General features: G+C 36.4%; 1 protein-coding gene across 3 annotated transcripts in view; it reads left to right on the top strand.

The window, feature by feature from the left end:
• Positions 1–387: 387 nt before the first annotated feature.
• Positions 388–18,032, top strand: part of mink1 (misshapen-like kinase 1) — a 35,899-nt gene continuing 18,254 nt past the window's right edge. For 2 of the 3 annotated variants that reach the window (XM_042724397.1, XM_042724396.1), the window contains exons 1-10: positions 389–1,649; positions 8,942–9,007; positions 10,795–10,977; positions 11,178–11,288; positions 12,542–12,632; positions 13,073–13,203; positions 13,749–13,803; positions 14,873–14,951; positions 16,496–16,671; positions 17,321–17,390. In XM_042724397.1, the coding sequence (XP_042580331.1) occupies positions 1,593–1,649; positions 8,942–9,007; positions 10,795–10,977; positions 11,178–11,288; positions 12,542–12,632; positions 13,073–13,203; positions 13,749–13,803; positions 14,873–14,951; positions 16,496–16,671; positions 17,321–17,390 (1,019 nt within the window). In that variant the 5' untranslated portion in view covers positions 389–1,592. Of the gene's footprint in view, positions 1,650–8,941; positions 9,008–10,794; positions 10,978–11,177; positions 11,289–12,541; positions 12,633–13,072; positions 13,204–13,748; positions 13,804–14,872; positions 14,952–16,495; positions 16,672–17,320; positions 17,391–18,032 lie in introns of all 3 variants that reach the window. The other variant, XM_042724395.1, reaches the window with a different exon arrangement.

The following is an 18,032-nucleotide window of genomic DNA, read 5'->3' as shown; positions in this document are numbered from 1 at the left end:
ACCATTGACTTCTATTATATGGACGAAAACAACCAAAATATTTGATTTTGTTACATATTTCTACAGTAGAAAGACAGTAATGAAGGTCAGAAAATGATGATGTTCACTTTTGGGGTGAAATATCCCTTTAATAAACATAATAAATTATATCTTAATTAATTAGTGCTAAAAGGGTTAGACTTGGGTAAGGTGAACGGTAAGTATTTAAATAAATTAATATTAAAGGTCAACGTACTATAAAGATAATAGAAGTCAACTGAAATCAAATTATTGAAAAAAAAAAAAAAAAACCGTGTGATGTTGCAATAGTTAGGGAGGTTTTGCCCCGGTACCACCTGTCTCCATTGTAACTAGCTTACGAAGGTAGTTTGTCCCTGTTGCAGCACCGTAGCACTTCAACACTCCAGGAAGAAGGGAGAGAGGAGTGCTGGGGAGGGAGGTGGAAAAAAAAACAGAAAGTGGCTGGAAAAGTGTTGAGTATTCTTGCAGAGGAGGGACGTCACAGCCCGAACACAGACAGCAGAAGTAGGAATAGGATCATACCAAGACAGGAGAGAGAAGTTCAATCTGACACATCAAAACATACTACATTACAAGCAAAAGGACAAAGTTGATTCCCGAAGCGACTCGTTGGGGAATATCTGAATAATAATAAATATTATGTATGCATCGTGACCAGTCGCTGCCATAAAGGGTCCGGGCTGAAAACAAGGGACTGTTTATGGTTTTCCGTTCTTCCCCCTATCTTTCTCTCCAACAAATCGGCGGAGGTTTTGCGCACAACCGGGAGGCGCCGCTGACTGACGGCAGGAGGGAATGAAAGTTTGCCAGGCGGGCGGAATATTATTCGACGTAAACACTTCTTGTTTTTGACAGCAGGACTGCGCATTTCAATCCTGTACACATTGCAGAGACTTTTAAAAAACTGCGGACATTCACTGAGCCGAGCAGTGACATCGAAATCCTGTTTAAGGCGTGTGCGTGGGTTGCGCCGTAACATGACGGCAGAGGCAGATTGACGCGGATATCACGAGCGCCGCTGTTTAGGAGCTCGGCTTCTGACTTGTCGCGAAGTTCTGCCTCTTGATTTACCTATTTTGTGATTTATACGGCTCGTGTATATATTAATCTACTGTTTGTGACAGAGGTAGGGTTGGCTTAATTTACGCAGTGCTGCCAAAATGAGTGCAGAGACGGAGCGCAGTGTGGCACATCTGACTCAAGCTCATGTGAATGTTGCCATGCAGTCTTCAGGATTATAGGCTCAACTTCAGCCTTTATCATCGATAAATGCTCGCTAGGCATTTCTCTGTGTTTTCCGGCTAACGTTCGCCTGAAGAACCGAATCACTTGGCCTTAAAGAACCTTTTGTTCTCCGGTAAAGAAGAAACAAACATTGTATGGTCAGAAATCCTGCAGCTGTTGTTGGTTAAACTGGTTGCGCCAGGGACGAGCCAAATGTTTCTCCAGGGACCTCACAAGTTTTTCTGAACTGTCCCTTGAAAATAAACATTGTGATAAAAATAATAGCGCAGTCGTAGCTGCACTTTTGGAGTACCTATTTTGAGTTATCCTTCAGAAATCTTGTAAAAATGTCAGAAAACGCACCTACGCGGAGTCTGGATGACATCGACCTGGCCGCCCTGCGGGTGAGTTACTGTTCACCTGCCTGCACCTGCCAGAGGCCTTCACACCCAAACAAATCATAACAGCATGATCAGTGCCATTATTATTATGAGGGTTATGCGGGATAGTGTAAACACATCAGCGAGCTTTAACTAATAATCTTAAAGGTTTACTAGCTCGTGATTGATTATGTTCTGTGAGCAGTTAAATCTTGGGCCTGCATTGTGTGATCTAATAATCCAGGCCTGAAGTGTTTATGCATTTCTGTATGTGTATATATGTAAGTCTAGCTTTCTCTGTCTCTCACACGCACAGTTGTGGTTTGGGAGGGCCTACCTTGCAAATAAGTGTTGACACTGAATAGGCTTGCTTTGTAATCTTAGAATAGCTCTCTTGTTATATGGGGAATACCCTGCAAAACATTGGTGTAGCTTTCCATTTAGGCCATCCCTCTTTTTGTGTTTATATACAATACAAATGTGATACAATGATTCAGTGGACCGTTATTATGGCTTTTAATTTTATTTATTGGACAAAACCTCAACATTCCCTGCAGGCCAGATGCTGGAAAGTCTTGGTTAATGGATATATCAGATATTTTTACAGCAACGATCGAGTCGGTTTTGGGAAGGGAGAAAATTAGTTGCCCAGTTAGTATGCAGAAGTGGGCAGATTATCATCTTGACATTAATCCAGACGTCATCCTATACCAAAGTCTGTTTTAACAGGAAACCTGCCTAGTATGTTTTAGCAACAATTAATCTCTTACCTCATACACCACCGTTCAAATGTTTGGGGACAGAGAGATTTTTAAAATGTTTTTAAAGTCTCACTAAGGATGGATTTATTTATTTTATTTTTTTTTAAGTACAAACAGTAATATATATTAAATTTTTTTTATTACAAAATAGAATAGTGGGTTTGTGGAGACTATGATAATTTTTTTGCAGGATTCTGTGATGAAATATTATAAATCTTAAATTATAAATCTACTTACTGACCCAAAACCTTAGAACAGTAACTGTATATATATATATATATAAACCTCAGAATAGATAGCATATGTTGTATACCAGAATAGCTCCTGTGTAGTTAATGTGGGAGCAGAAGGCTAATCTAGTCATCTAGTTTAGTGGCATGTTAGCTGGTGACTAATCCAGTGTCTTTGGGCTAATTACGCTCACTAATTTGGTGAATTCCTGCATATAGATAAGGAAATTTAGCCATTCACAAAGATCAAAACATTCACTAAATGTCTGGTGTTAAATTGATATTTGTGAAAATTATATTTAGTTTTATAATTTCAGTTTTCATTTTAAATTTGTATTAAAGTATTTTAGTTTGCTTTCTTTCCAGATAGTAGTTTACCTTAAACTTATGGCACTTATGACTTATGATTTAGCCTCAATCGAAATAGCCTTCCTTTCAAATGACAGATTTCTCTCTGATGATGCATGCCAGACTTCTCCAGTCATTTAGTTAGTTGCCAAGGCAACATTTAAATTTTTTCATCTAATATTTATATTTTACTTTCCAGCTTTATTTCAATGAACAAAAGCATTTTTGATAGTTTTAGTAAACGATAATAACCCTGGTAGTTTAACTGTGGATTAGGAATACCGAGCTATGCATCCTTCCTAAACAACTAATTTGAGCCTTGTGGATTGGAAGTAAACAGGAAAGGACCAAATCCATCCCTCTTTGACACTTAAGCAGTTAATTGTTAGTGGGGTTGTGAATAAGCCATAAACATTAGAGCTCTGGCCGTAACTTTCCTTCTGTCTTGTGTGTTGGTACAGTGAGTTCCTGGGCACGGCTCTCCAGGGTGTGATGCGTCTGATATTGCCCCTGGAGAGAGAGAAAGAGCATGATGATTCACTTGAGCTCATTGTTTGATAGCTGTCCTATATAACACCCACATACCACGTCTCTCACACACTGTCATAGACACACATTTAGACTATCATAAGAGGTCGGCTCTCTAGCCAGAATTGCACACAACCGAGGTGGTTTGTAGTTTCCTTGTATTGTTTTTGAACTTGAGAACAACCTGCTCTACAGCTCACCTGTGGTCATCTCAGTTTCCGTTCTTGTAAGGATCACTTTAAATAACATTAGACTTGCCAGAGCATCAAACTTAGCATAGAAGTAGGTGAAGTTATTTGCTAGTGCCTAAATTTTGTAAAATCATATTTAAATGACTCAGTTACATAATCATAACAGCAGCCATTTGATGGTTGGGTTGCTTATGTAAATGAGACATAAATGCTAATGACATCATAACAGAAACCAAAAATAATGATCTAAGCTATTGGGTAAACACAAAGTAATGAATTTGCATGGCTCGAAAAATCTGACAAATTTAACAGAAGCTTGTCATTGGCTGATAAATAAACTGTAAAACCAGCTGTCGAATAAAGCAGCTGAAGAACACTTGTGCAAAAAGCCAGATGTTTGCTGTACACTGGCAAGGGGCAAGTCTTTCTAAATGTTTATTGGTGTCTGCATTCATGAGGTTGCAGGTTAATGATGTAACTTGATCTAGTAATGTTTAATATTGATAACCATATATTGGATTAGATATGTGTGGTATTCGGTAATGGGATATATCACGGTAATGAATATGCACGATATTGATATCGTGGGCACTTCTAAATACCTTGAATAATTATAAATTACAAATGATTCAGAATTTGAAATGCATTTTAAGAATACAATTCCCATCAACTGGTCAAAATGCACAACACCGCTGTATGCTGCTTGAAAGATGCGTGTGTGCTCTGATGTAAACAAGCACACATGAGAAGCACATGGGGGAACGTGTGGAAGATGCACTGAATGAAAGCACTTTTACTATCTGACAGAAGATGGCGCTAAACTGCAGAAAATGCAGCCCTTACCCTGGAAACCCCATAAATAAAGCAGCTGCTACTTTCTAAAACATTTAAATAATTTTAAATGACCATTCAGATTTGTGTATTCGCTATGGTGTTCATCAAAGCGTCAAATACTTAAATATTTAGACTTAATAGGCTATTTATTTTCAAACTTTTTTTTTCATTTTAATCTGGACTACAACATGCCCTAGATATTGTTTGAAAGTGTTTTGATTCTTTATTGTTCATTCACACTTCACATTAGGGCTTCATTAGTTAACATTAGTTAACTCATTAGTTAACATAAACTGCCAAGGAAAAATTCTTCTGAACAGTCATTAATCTTAGGTATTCCAATATTTAATAACACCTTGTTAAAATCGAAAGTTGCAACTGTGTTATTTAATGAGCTAACATGAACTAAGACTTTCATAACAAAAACAAAGATTAATAACTTCTGTAGCAAATGTAGCTATTGCTCATTGTGAATGTTAATGCATTAACTAATGTTAACTAATGAGGTCTTATTGTAAAGTGATACACACGGGTCTTTATAGTTTTTTTGTACTCTATTCTGTGTAAAACTTTTAACTTTATTTTTCTGTATTGCTTTATTATATTTAAATGTTAAGTTATTTTTGTTATAAGAAAAAAGTTACTTAACCTGTTATACTGTATTATGACCACTTTTTTAAAACTAAATTTCAATACCGTGATAATACCATATACCATGATAAAAGCATGAGCAATTAATCGCAACAGGAAAATTTGATACCGGCCTATACCTAGGGGATCTGATGGGCATTACTTTAGTGCCGAATGGCTTTATCCCTGGTCAGATAGCTGCATGCTGTTCCGAATATTTCCTCAACTGTTTTCATTTTCCAACTTTAAGTTGGTTTATGAGGGTATTGTATGTAGCAGATAGTAGCCTAAATAGTCTAGCTGTGTTAGCTTAGTTGCACATCCATGAAGGAACTAATACAGTTGCATAATCAAATAATGATGTCGGATGCTTTTTTTATCATACATTGCATACATTGTAATGTTGTCATGATGTGCAATGTATGGTAATAATGCAAGCCTAATTTCCTGTTCTTTGAAAGGAGTAATCCTTAAAACACATGGAAGAGAATGATCATGTCATACAAACATATATGTGAATAAGACTGATATGCGCTCACCTTGCCAAACATGCCAGTCACTTGACTATTTTGCAGTTACAGTTTGTATTCAAATGGGTTTTGAAGACTAATTTGATTTGACATTTCTTTATGTTTCTTATGGGTTTTTCAGTGAACACTGGCATACATTGGCATATATTTTCCATTGCTATGCTGCAGTGTATGTTCTGTCCTGTCACTCATCACACTTTTACGGACATACACTGACTCTTTATCTTGTATTTTTCATTTTAAATTCTGTCGTTTCACAATCTTTGAAAAGCCAGAGGCAACCTTTTCACCAACCTTCCTTCCCACTGTCGTTCTTTTCTCAATTTGTCCTCCTTTATTCTCCAGGGAAAGCCTTATTATCTGTTTACCATCTTATTCATTAGCTCATTTATTCATTTCACTGCTTATGTGTCATCTCTCTTTCTCCCTGAGACAGATGCTCTCTAGAGTATAGACTAATTTCCTTTGATAATCATTGTAAACTCATGCTGAATATTGTAAGGGCACTAAAATATATAAGTTGGTTATGTTATTTTGTTTTATAAACTGTCTTGTTTTTTTAATACTGTCTTTGTTCTCATTTCCATTCGGCCTCTTACTGATGTTTCACATAAGAGCGTGTTGCTTGCTTACAGCTCACCACTCCAGATCTCTTTGAGAGAGAAAGAGAGGAAGACATAAAAAGAGAGACGAGAGAGAAAAAGATTGCAGTCGTTGGAGGCAGATGAGAGCGAGATGATCGTGGTGTGTAAATGTGTGTGAGAGCTAGGAAGAACGTTAGCCTTGTCCACCCACAGAGCTGTACCGAGGCCATATTGAATCACACTGTGTGTGTGTGTGTATGTGTATGTGCTGCGCAGGCTGTTTTTAACCCTCTACTCATTCTAGTTTTTGGCTGCGCGTCCCAGCTGAAGCTGCACATAAGAGGTACATAAAGCTGCTAGAGAGTTTCGTAATGGTTCTTAATAGACGACAATACCGCATAAATTCCCTTTTTAAACCCTGGGGTTTGTTAAAACATGATGCTTTGTCTTGTTCTCAATGGCTAAGCAGGTAATGGTTTTGTCATTGCCATCCTGAGCCAGCAGGGAGCCATTTGTGTAAGAGATAAAAATAATCTCCAAAATAAGCTTGATTGAAGACATTAAATATTTCCTTTTTTGATCATTGTGCACTTCAAATGATGTTGTTTCCATATTTTTCACTGAGAAAAAACAGAGAGTGAAGTTCTTACTGATAAAACCCAGTGCAAATACACAAACTCTGACGTTTCCATCCAATGGCGCGGGAAGGGGGGTGCTGCGGGGGCTGCAGCCCCCCCCCCCCCCCGTCATAGCATCAGCCCCCCCTGGTGGGGGGCTGTGGACTAACCTAATATTGTACTTAAAAACGTGAATAAAAATAAAAAAATAAAAAACAGACATAACAATGTGTTTAATGTGGCATTAAGATATAGTGTATAAGATATAAACTAATGATTAATTATTTTAATATTTCGTTGATAAAAGACTAACCTAGCCTCCTCAGGAATGCTTCCGTCACCGTCAGAATAATTGGCTTCCGTCAGAATAATGGCCGTTTACTAGCCGCTCTCAAGCGCACGACCGCATGCATAATTTTGCCACAAAGAACCGGCTGAAGAAATGATTATGAATTTGTCAAAAATAGCAAGGAGACATTTAATTGTTTATTAATAAAATGGTGTTTTCTGTGTCGCTGCAAAGACGATGCGGACTCACCATGAACGCCAGAGAGAAATGCACATTTCATATGGATTAGGCCTACATATTCAGAGAGTAGCCTATTAATTTTCGTTTTGAATATTTTCGTTTAAAAGTAGACATTTTTAAGCTTTCTATAATAGATAGCCTATATTTCTCAAAACTGTCTGTGAGGCACAAGCTGAGTTTCTGCGCCCTCCAGTTCACGTGCAATACAAGTGATGTGCCGGCACCTTATTACATTGTCTGCTAATATATTTGCTTGTTTATTAAATACAGGCAATGGGTTGATAAAATATTGATCAAAATTAAGATACAATTTATACAAAACGAAAATCTTTTAAACAGAGTCTTTCTACAAAACAAAAACTCAATAAAGTGGTCAAAATCATGTCTTACCTACTCCATGTCTCATAGGCTATTGCGCATGATGTATCATATCTTTTCTCATGCTGCATGCTCACTTTCAAAATAAACATTGATTAAATAAATAAAAAAATTACATTAGCCTATAATATTTAAACAAATATGAAACCAAATATGTTTTCTTTAATGGCTACAACACATAGCCTAAACAGTACAGAGATTTTTTTTTATTATTTTTTTATTTATTTATTTTTATTAAACATCAAAGTACAAGTACATCAAGTACAATTTTTGTGTATAAAACAGTAACAATCACGCCAGGGGAGAAGACTAGTAGAGAAATTTCATGTCGTCAGTCACAACATAATGACGTCACATATTTTCCAACCCAGCCCTCAGCCCCCACCCGCATGAACCTCAGCTTAGCTATAAAATTTCCATCTATGTTAGTTTTATTTCATGTCTTGCAGCATTCTGAAATGTCCAACCGCAACTGATTAATTCTCAAGCATTGCCACAAGGGAAAATATAACTAATATTAGCATAATGTATTTTGTATTCTTTTTTTTTTTCAGCTCAAAAAAAGTCTAGGTTTTATTTTATCTTTGACCTTGAAATTTTTTGTTCACTTCATCATTGCTAATACCTGACCCCTTTCTTTCAGTTGACTTCAAGCTCTTGTTCAAATCACTGTGCTACTTTTTATTTTCTTTTTCAGTAACACTTTTCACTTGGATGTGTGTCACAATAGGAAAAAAAATCTGTCACTACTTCATCATGAATTGATTGAATGATTCTGATTCCTCTTAAATATTCCAGTTACCTAATGGTACTTGAACATTTCTGTTAATATTTAAAGAATAAATATTTGGAAAAATACATTAAATTTTTACTTTAAAAAGTTTTAATGGCACAGTTTTTGAAGGTATCTCAATCTTCTCCTTGTTATTGCCAGACCAATGCAATAAGTACACATCAGGTATGTTTAGACTGCTTTTTGACAGTAAGTTGTTCAAGTGGTGCCATCTGCATTCACATTCTTGCATAAAATATGTTTCTGGTCTTTTTTTTTGGCATTAAACAGAGCTATTGCAGACTAAATCCAAATCATCTTTACTTTGGAGGTTTTGCATGACTGAATGATTTTACCATTCTAAAAATGGTCTTTCTCTTCCAGGACCCAGCAGGAATCTTCGAGCTGGTGGAGGTCGTGGGCAACGGCACCTACGGACAAGTGTACAAGGTGAGACAGATGCAGGGCGAGAGGAAGAGTGACAGCAGTGTTTTGTAAGGAGTTAATGTTATCCTATTGTTACTCAGCAATAATAGATTGCTCCTCAAATGATATATAAAACTCCCATTTATGCGTTTAGAAGAATCGAGTTATGAGCAATATGTGTTTGAAAGCGAGAGTGATGAAGGGTTCAGTGGGAGATGGATTAGAGTTGCTGCTGTTGGTACATGAGTAACAGAGGACAGAAGTGCTTTAAAGCAGTTGTGTGCATGTGTACTAGAGGGCATGTGTGAGAATGTCATTGCACTCTCAGCGTGGTGCAATAACACACAGAGTAACTCAGATCACTGCAGCTGTGCTCAGACCTGTCAATACTCATGTTGAGATGAAGACGCCTGGATGAGGGGAGGAAGCTGACAGAGAAAAAAGTGAATGAAGAACAGATTGAATGCAGACGAATTTCACTGTTTAAAGCTAAGTGGTGTCATTTGCCCACTGCTAGTGTAACCAGACAGAATTGGAAACCTAATGCTGCTTTCAAACAGATTTCCCCAAAACCTTCTCATTTCTTATTGGTCAGTTAAACAGATAGCCCTGCCCCAAATTCACTTCACAGGTTGAACATTTGGTTGATTTATTTAATTATAATTATCATTATTTGATAAATCATTGTATAAATGAGTTGCATATAGTCTGCATATTAAGCTGGGAATGGTATCTTAAAAATACATGCTTTTAAGAAACATGACATGTAGTGTGTAATAAGTCTTTATTCTTACAGGCTCATGAAGTGATTTTAACCCTACAGACCTCTGTAATTATTGCAATGTATGACATGAGCCTTCCTTAAAAGTGTGTAGGGTGTAATTTATACTTCAGGCTGTATTGTTTGTAAAATGTGTTGTTTATGGGCTGTAGTGAGACTATAGTTTATGTACTGTGTATAATAAGTGTGTACTGTAGGATGTGGTGTATTAGTAGTTTATGGGTAGTAGTGAGATAGTGAAGCAGTCTATCCAGCTTAGATTTAGTATAGTTTTAAATATGTAGTTTATAGACCGGTGTATAAAGTACAGTGTGACATTTCTTAAAGTGCTGTTTTACTACAGTAGTTTTGGATGATTCATTAATATAGTGTTAAATATACATAATGTACCTTTATTTGAACTTGTATAAAAAATGTTCATCTGATGAAATTTTTTGAAATATTGTTTAAATGTTTGGGGTCTGACTGTCACTCTGTCAAATATTTTAATATTTTGGGAATATTTTTGCTAACCAAGTCAGTGTTTATTTGACCAAAAATACAGTAATCTTTTTAAATACTATTACAATGTCACTTTTTTCAGTTTATATTTTATCTTATCAAATAATCCTTTGGAAATCATAACATGCTAATTTGGTGTTCAAGAAACATTACTTATTATTGAAAACAGTTGCTGCTTAACATTTCTGTGTAAAACCTTACTGAAAATATTTTTTTTCTTCTTTGATTAGTAGAAACTGTATTTATTTGAAATAGCAATATTTTATAAAATTTTAAATCTTTACTGTCACTTTGGACCAATTCAATGCCTCCTTGCTAAATAGAATTATTAATTAAAAAAACATAAGCATACTGCCCCCCATCTTGTGAACTGCAGTGTATATTCATAGATTTTCTTCTATGCCTCATTGCCTCATATTATTCTAAATTAAGTATGCCATATAGTACGATGTTTATGGTGTGTTAACAAATTAAGTGTGTAAATGATTCATTTCTATGCTACTTACTATTGAAATTCTTTCTGTCACAGGGTCGTCATGTTAAGACGGGTCAGCTGGCAGCCATAAAGGTCATGGATGTGACTGAGGAAGAGGAGGAGGAAATCAAAGCTGAGATTAACATGCTGAAGAAGTACAGTCACCATAGGAACATCGCCACCTACTATGGAGCCTTCGTGAAGAAGAGTCCGCCCGGACATGATGACCAGCTCTGGGTCTGTGCTTCCTCAAAGTTGATCACCACCATAACCTGTGATTTCTAACCTGCTAGAAAGTCCTGCCTCCATCAAGACACAGTGATAAATTATAGCTGCACTCTGTCATTAGTGGAAGTGGACCTTGTTGATTTAGAAAAAAAATAGCCTGTATCAAGTTGTAGTTTCATATATGTAAATTTTGTTTGTTTTTTCTTTAGTTGGTGATGGAGTTTTGCGGAGCCGGCTCAGTAACAGACTTGGTGAAGAACACAAAGGGCAGCTCCCTGAAAGAAGACTGGATTGCGTACATCTGCAGAGAAATACTGAGAGTAAGACTAATGAATTTACCATGAAATCAAAATTGACAGTTCTTCTTATTATTATTTTTATTTTTTTATATTGCAGTTCTTATTATAAATTATTTATGTGTGCTTAGTTTTTTTTTTTAATTCGTATGCCCTCATAATCTTAAATCAAAAATAATAACTTGCCCTTACAACGACATCTCTTCTCTGTTGACATGCTCTGGTTCAAGTGGGGGACAATAATCCTTCCCCTCAGCAACCTGTATATGTCACAACGTAGTAGAGAATACGATTTGGGGAAAAAAATCTTAATTGTGATTTTTCTGATTAAATTTCCAATTTGTGATTTAAAATGGGATTTTTATAACAAATAAAAAAAAACAGCAAGGACACTTCAAATATGCATCACAGAAGTAACAGACCTCATGACATTCCAGGAAGTCCCTAATATGGGCATTGGCATCCAGCTATTGCCAAGTGGTACTCCTCCTCTCTGGACATCTAATGGGGTGGAGGAATAGAACTGTGGGTAGGGTTAAGGTGTGGTTGGATAATCTAGCTTTACTTATTGGGCACAAATTTAATTTGCTGTTCCGTCTAGACGTCTAGCAAGGGAGCTACACGTAAGACACCCTTTTGCTCTGCAGTGAGCAGCTTCTCGCTATTGCTGTGACTGAATAAAAAGAATATAGAAACACTTGAAGAGATTGCACATGAAAACAGTAAACACACAACGTGACAGTATGGTTTATCTGTGTTCTTCAAGTCATCTTTGGTATTTCCATAATAATAAATAGTAAATGAATTATTGCAGTTTCGTTATAAAATCCTCATACAGTAAAAACAAGCCATATCAGATCAGAAAATGTACTTGATTGGTGTTGTGGAGTAAAATCATGTTATTAAATGTTCTCTTTTGTTGGACAGCAGGTTTGTAAATGCTTCTTATTAAGTTGGAGAGAATGTTTGGCGTGTGTTGCTTTTTCAGATGCACATTATAAGCGGCTCAAACACGCAGCGCATCCAGAGATGAGCAGATTCAATAATTCCTTTGCGATTCAATAATCACATCAAGCCAAATCTCGATTACAGTTTGATTTCGATTCATTGTCAGCTCTAGAAGACGGATCACAATTTCCGTTTCATGCCAGCTTTAACAATATACTTTACATATCTGACACTTAAATGCAGCCTTACTTGAGTTAATATTTTAGTTTCATGCAATTACATATAATGTCGCACAACCAGTAAACACTCTCTGTCTCTCTGCTCCTCAGGGTCTGTCTCACCTCCATGCTCATAAAGTCATCCACAGAGACATCAAGGGACAGAATGTACTGCTTACAGAGAACGCAGAGGTTAAACTCGGTGAGTGAGATATTTGCTTGTCACACTAAGAAAAACAGAGTCTCTCATAAACTTTGTTTTTGGTTCAGGGCTGTCTGATGTGGTGATATTTGATTTGCATAGCTCTGTTTTGTGTGTTTGAGTGTGAGTGTGTGTGTGTGTGTTGTCTAGCCTATATCTTGTCTGATTAGAGAACATCATCTTTTAACAACTAGAGCAAAGCACCGAAGCTCATTAATATAGGCCTGACACAATGACAAAAATATCTTCACACACCACAACCTGAGGGAGAGTGTGGCGGAAGTGGAAGAGTGTGTCTGCGTGTGTGAGAGGGAAGGAATTAGCATAGATGAATATAAACATTTGGCCTGCGCAACAGGTTTCATAAGACTGTTTGTAAGCGCAAAGTGTCCTGTAATATTACAGACTCTGATCGCTTCCTCTTTTCTCACTATCTGTAGTGGACTTTGGGGTGAGCGCACAGCTGGATCGTACAGTCGGCAGAAGAAACACTTTTATTGGCACTCCATACTGGATGGCCCCAGAAGTCATTGCCTGTGATGAGAATCCCGACTCCACCTATGATTATAGGGTAAAATGAGCTTCTAACTGTTGATGTACGCCACTGTTCAAAGGCTTGGGTTTGGTCAGATTTTTTAAAAGAAGTCTAAACTTTTGAATGGTTGTGTATACCTGTGTTTGGGTCATTACTTATAAGTAGGCCTAATATTAATTGCCATAAAAAACTTTTAAATGTGATATTTAGCTTGGTCATTATTTAGTGAAGTGATACTCAACAACACTTTTTTTTTTTCTTTGTTTGGTTTGAATGCGTGCCATCACTTGGTTTCAATGAGTACAGAAGAGGAAATGGTTCCTCTATATTGCCATTTAGTGGAAACATTCTTTTGTTTTCCACTTTTAAGCTCATGATATGTATTAAAGTTAATACAAAATAAACAGTGCAATGATTAATGTTAATGTTATTCAGTTTTTAAAATGGATTCTTTATTTTTATGTGATGCAAAATTGCAATTCCTCTATTGATTGCATGTGTTTGTGTGTTTATTTACTTATTTTTATATCACATCAGTTGTACAATAGCATATGTCTTTTTTTGTTGTTGTTTTACAACAGAGTGATATCTGGTCTCTGGGAATCACCGCTATAGAGATGGCTGAAGGAGCACCTCGTAAGGACACTGTCTTTGTGTTTACTCATGCAGCCTCACATTACAGTGTGGATCCAGGCCTTATTATGAACAAGAACATATACCTTGTGTATATACTTTATATCAGTCCCTCGTACCAGCTGCATTACTCTAACATTGAAGTCACCATTACAGCTCCTGCTTGTAAATGAATAATCAAAAAAGGGTTGAATATATGAGTTTGCCTTTTACCATACTGTTCACATACTTTGGTTTGAAATGCAGACGGAGTGGTATTGTAAGCAGTGATAGCTATTTGAACACTGCTCAGCCAATCTGAATAGACAGCTAGAAAAAAGGCCCATTTACATTAATATAGCTTTAACTGAGAGTTAATGTTGAAAGTAATGGATGATAACTTTTCAGGATGTCAACTCCTCGCAAAACATGTACATGTTTTATGAGGTAAAAGCTCTGTTTATTATAAGTGCACCGTTGTCGTCTGCTGTTTTAAATGCTCAAGCTCTTTAAAGTCGAATGGTTTCTGATTGGCTGTCAGTGTTTTTCTCACTCACTGGCTGAAAAAAAAAAATGAAAGTGATTCCAATGGTATATAAGAATTTTTTTATAAATTACTTTAAGCATTTCATGTTTTACAAAGCAAACAAACAAACAAACAAAAATACTAAACCTCCCTCTTCCCCATTCCTTTTATGCCAGTTAAACAAAAGTATAAAAAATCAGTACCAAGTAGATTTTGTATAAAAAAATCAGTACCAATTAGATTACCCAGATGTAAATCATCAATTTAAACAAAATGTATTTTGTGATATTTTGCACTCCTGAAAAAGGAGATCAGAGGTGGTGGTCGATCTGTGCTCCATTGTCATAATTTATGCAGCACAACACTTAGTCATATTTTTTTTTCTCACACACACACACGCACACAGAGTCACCCGCTCACACGGACAGCGTGTAGCAGCGACCCAGTCACTGTTCTACTTGCGTTCATGAATTGTTGTCACCTCTTCAGTCAGTTAGTCTGATAATTGGACACATGGCTGAAAGAGTCTTTTATCAGCGTGTTTGATTGCTCTGCTCTTTCCTTCAGCGTTGTGTGACATGCATCCCATGCGAGCTTTGTTCCTTATCCCACGGAACCCTCCTCCTAAACTGAAGTCCAAGAAATGGTGAGGACACACCGTCTCAGCTGTTATTTTAAAATCAAGCTATATTTTCCTTCTTCCTTCCCTCCCTTTTTCCCCTTGTCTATATATACAGGCACTGCATACTTATGATCCCTGCAATCCAAATAGCTTTTCTTCTCATATGTGGATTCCTTGTTCAATAATGTTTCTCAGACAGCAGTTGCAGTGTTTTCTCTCACACCCACCTACATCTCCACACATATAGCGTGCTTTGTATGACAAAAAAAGGCTTTCTTTTTCTTCCTTCATTTCTTCCGTTTTTTTTTTTCTTCTTCTTCTGTTGGTTGGTTGTAGTTGTCATATATTGGCATGCTGTGATTTAGTTTTCGGGTTAGAGTTATTTTAGTCCTCCTGGTCAGAGCCCTGCCCTTGAACAGCTGGCTATAAGAAGTAGCGATGGAGCATATTTTGAGCTGGGATTTAAAGGCAGCCAGTTTTCAGTTTACTGTATTATGTCTTGTAAGCAATGATGTTTAACTCTCTGCTTCCTGACTGTTTAAAACAGTCATTTTCACAAGGTTTCTGATTTTTTTTTTTTTTTTTAGTATGAGTTAGATTTTTTTTTTCTTTACATTTTGATATTGAAAGGGATATAATCAAGGAGGAGTTTTCTTGTTTTAAAATGTTTCGTTCTATGTCAGGAAGAAATCTATTCTACACTGCTTAAAAGTAGATTTTTAAAAATAAATTAATGCTTTTATTCAGCAAAGAGTGCATTAAATTGAAAGTGACAGTAACAATTATAATGTTACAAAAGATTTCTATTTCAAGTAAATGTTGTTCTTTAATAAAAAGCGATGTCTCAAACACAAAACCACAATATGTGACACTGAAGACTGGAGTAATTGCTGATGAAAATTCAGCTTTGCCATCACATATATTCAAATATAAAACCATTATTTTAAATTGTAATAATATTTCACATTATTACTGTTTAAGAGCATGAAAGACTTCTTTCAAAAGCATGAAAAAATCCCCAAACACAAATGTTGTTGTTTTTTTCATTTTTTCAGTGTGTTTTTAGCAAAACAAGCAAGTTACTTCTTTATTTACAAAATGTTTTACATTTTACAGTATTAATAATATAACTATATAATTGTTACGTACAGTGTAAAGTATTGCTTATTTATCAGTTATTTTCAGATCCTGAACTGCAGATTCCAAGAATGTCACAACTTATTTGCCCATTTTCAACAGCATTTCATCTGTGTTAGCCAGCAGACATTACCTTTGTGATTAGTGACCTAGAAATCAGTAGAATTCACAGCAACAAGTATTTTATATATAACAGAAAATCCTGTGTTTTCATGGCCTAAAAAGAAATTTACTTTGCCAACAAGTGATGTAGTATCAATGCAGCACTTACCCGATAGATCAAGTGGCTGTACCACCAACTGGCCTGAAAAGCTTTCACACTGTAGGGCATTCCCTATTGCCCTTTACAACAGCATTCCATAATCGGGTATGGTCTTGAATTTATTTTCCTGCTAATACATTCATTTCTTTCATGTTACTGTCTCTTTCAGGTCGAAGAAGTTCATTGACTTCATCGAGGGCTGTCTTGTGAAGTCTTATCCAAGTCGTCCATCCACAGAACAGCTGCTGAAGCACTCGTTCATCAGAGACCAGCCCACTGAGAGACAAGTCCGCATCCAGCTCAAAGATCACATCGACCGCACACGCAAGAAACGCGGTGAAAAAGGTATGTGTATGTGTGTTGTTACATGTCTTAACAAATGATTATAGACAGAACAGTAGAGCTTTGTCAGTCCCAGAAACCTTTCTGTTCCACATTTTCTGATGCAAGTGTTTAATAATTAATCCAGTTTTTGAATTGTTTTAAGAGTCAGGATAGATGCAGGGGCTCCTCTGGGAATATAGATTATTATATATCTATCCATTTGCACACTGGAGCTCTATGTTGGAACAGAATGTTTAATAAAGTTTGTTTACTTGCCTTTGTGCAGTGAGGTCACTAAAACTATCAGAGGTCATCTTAGACTTGGCCCGCAAAAGTGGTGCTCACGTATCTTAGAGTAAGTTGTGAGATCTGCGGTCAGTAGTGTAATCAGATAGCACATTTGTGCTTGAATTGTTTCTTTTTGGATATGAAGAACAAGGAACAGCTAAAAATGGAAGCATCTAGCCAGCAGCCTTCAGCAGTGTTATTAGAGCACATACAGTATCAGTTAAGGAAGAGTGCAGATGATTTAGACTCCCAAAGTGCTGCAGTCTGCATAAACTGTGTTTAGCCATATTATATTAATGCCTAAAGCCTTTCTCATTATTTTCCTGCCCTCTTCTCCCTCTCTCGGCCTCTCTCTTTCTCATTTTGTCTTGATTTCTCTCAGAGGAGACAGAGTATGAGTACAGCGGTAGTGATGAAGAGGATGAGAACAGAGGAGATGAGAGAGAATCCAGGTAAACATGGCAGCATCTGTGTTAACACAACTATACATAGCACTACAGAACGCTGCAGAAACTCCCCCAGAAGATTTGAATTGCGATGTTATTGACCAGTTGATGTGTGTAAATTTTATGATTTTCTTCCTATTCAGAGATGGAAAATCTACAATAGTTTAACTTTAGGGTCAACTTGACTTAAACTTCTTGATGATTCACCAACCTGTTAGATAAACTGTTAAACTGTTATACTTGATTATATTAGTAGGTAACTGACTTGCAACTCTACTTGAACTACTAGATAACTGACCTGACACTTCATCTAAATTGCTAATTTCACTTGAGATTAGATTCAAATTGGTAACTAAATTTGCTTGAAACTTCACTTAAACTAATAGATAACTGGCTTAAGATGACTTAAACTTGTTGATAACTGTCTTGAGAATTAAACTAGTAGGTCATTTGCTAGAGACTTCAAGTAGTTGATAACTTGGATGAATGATATCTGACTTGAGACAAACTAGTAGATCACTAACTTGAGACTTCACTTAAACTAGTAGATAACTGACATGAGTTTTTACAAACATATTAGATGACTGATTTTGAGACTTTAATTGAACTGGTACATAACTTAATAGAGACTTTGCTTCAATGAAATTA

This window comes from Cyprinus carpio, chromosome B5 (genome assembly GCF_018340385.1).
Source record: "Cyprinus carpio isolate SPL01 chromosome B5, ASM1834038v1, whole genome shotgun sequence".
In the NCBI taxonomy this organism is placed as follows: domain Eukaryota; kingdom Metazoa; phylum Chordata; class Actinopteri; order Cypriniformes; family Cyprinidae; genus Cyprinus; species Cyprinus carpio.
Note: the sequence above shows the minus strand (reverse complement) of the source record. Positions and strands in the feature narration are given on the sequence as shown.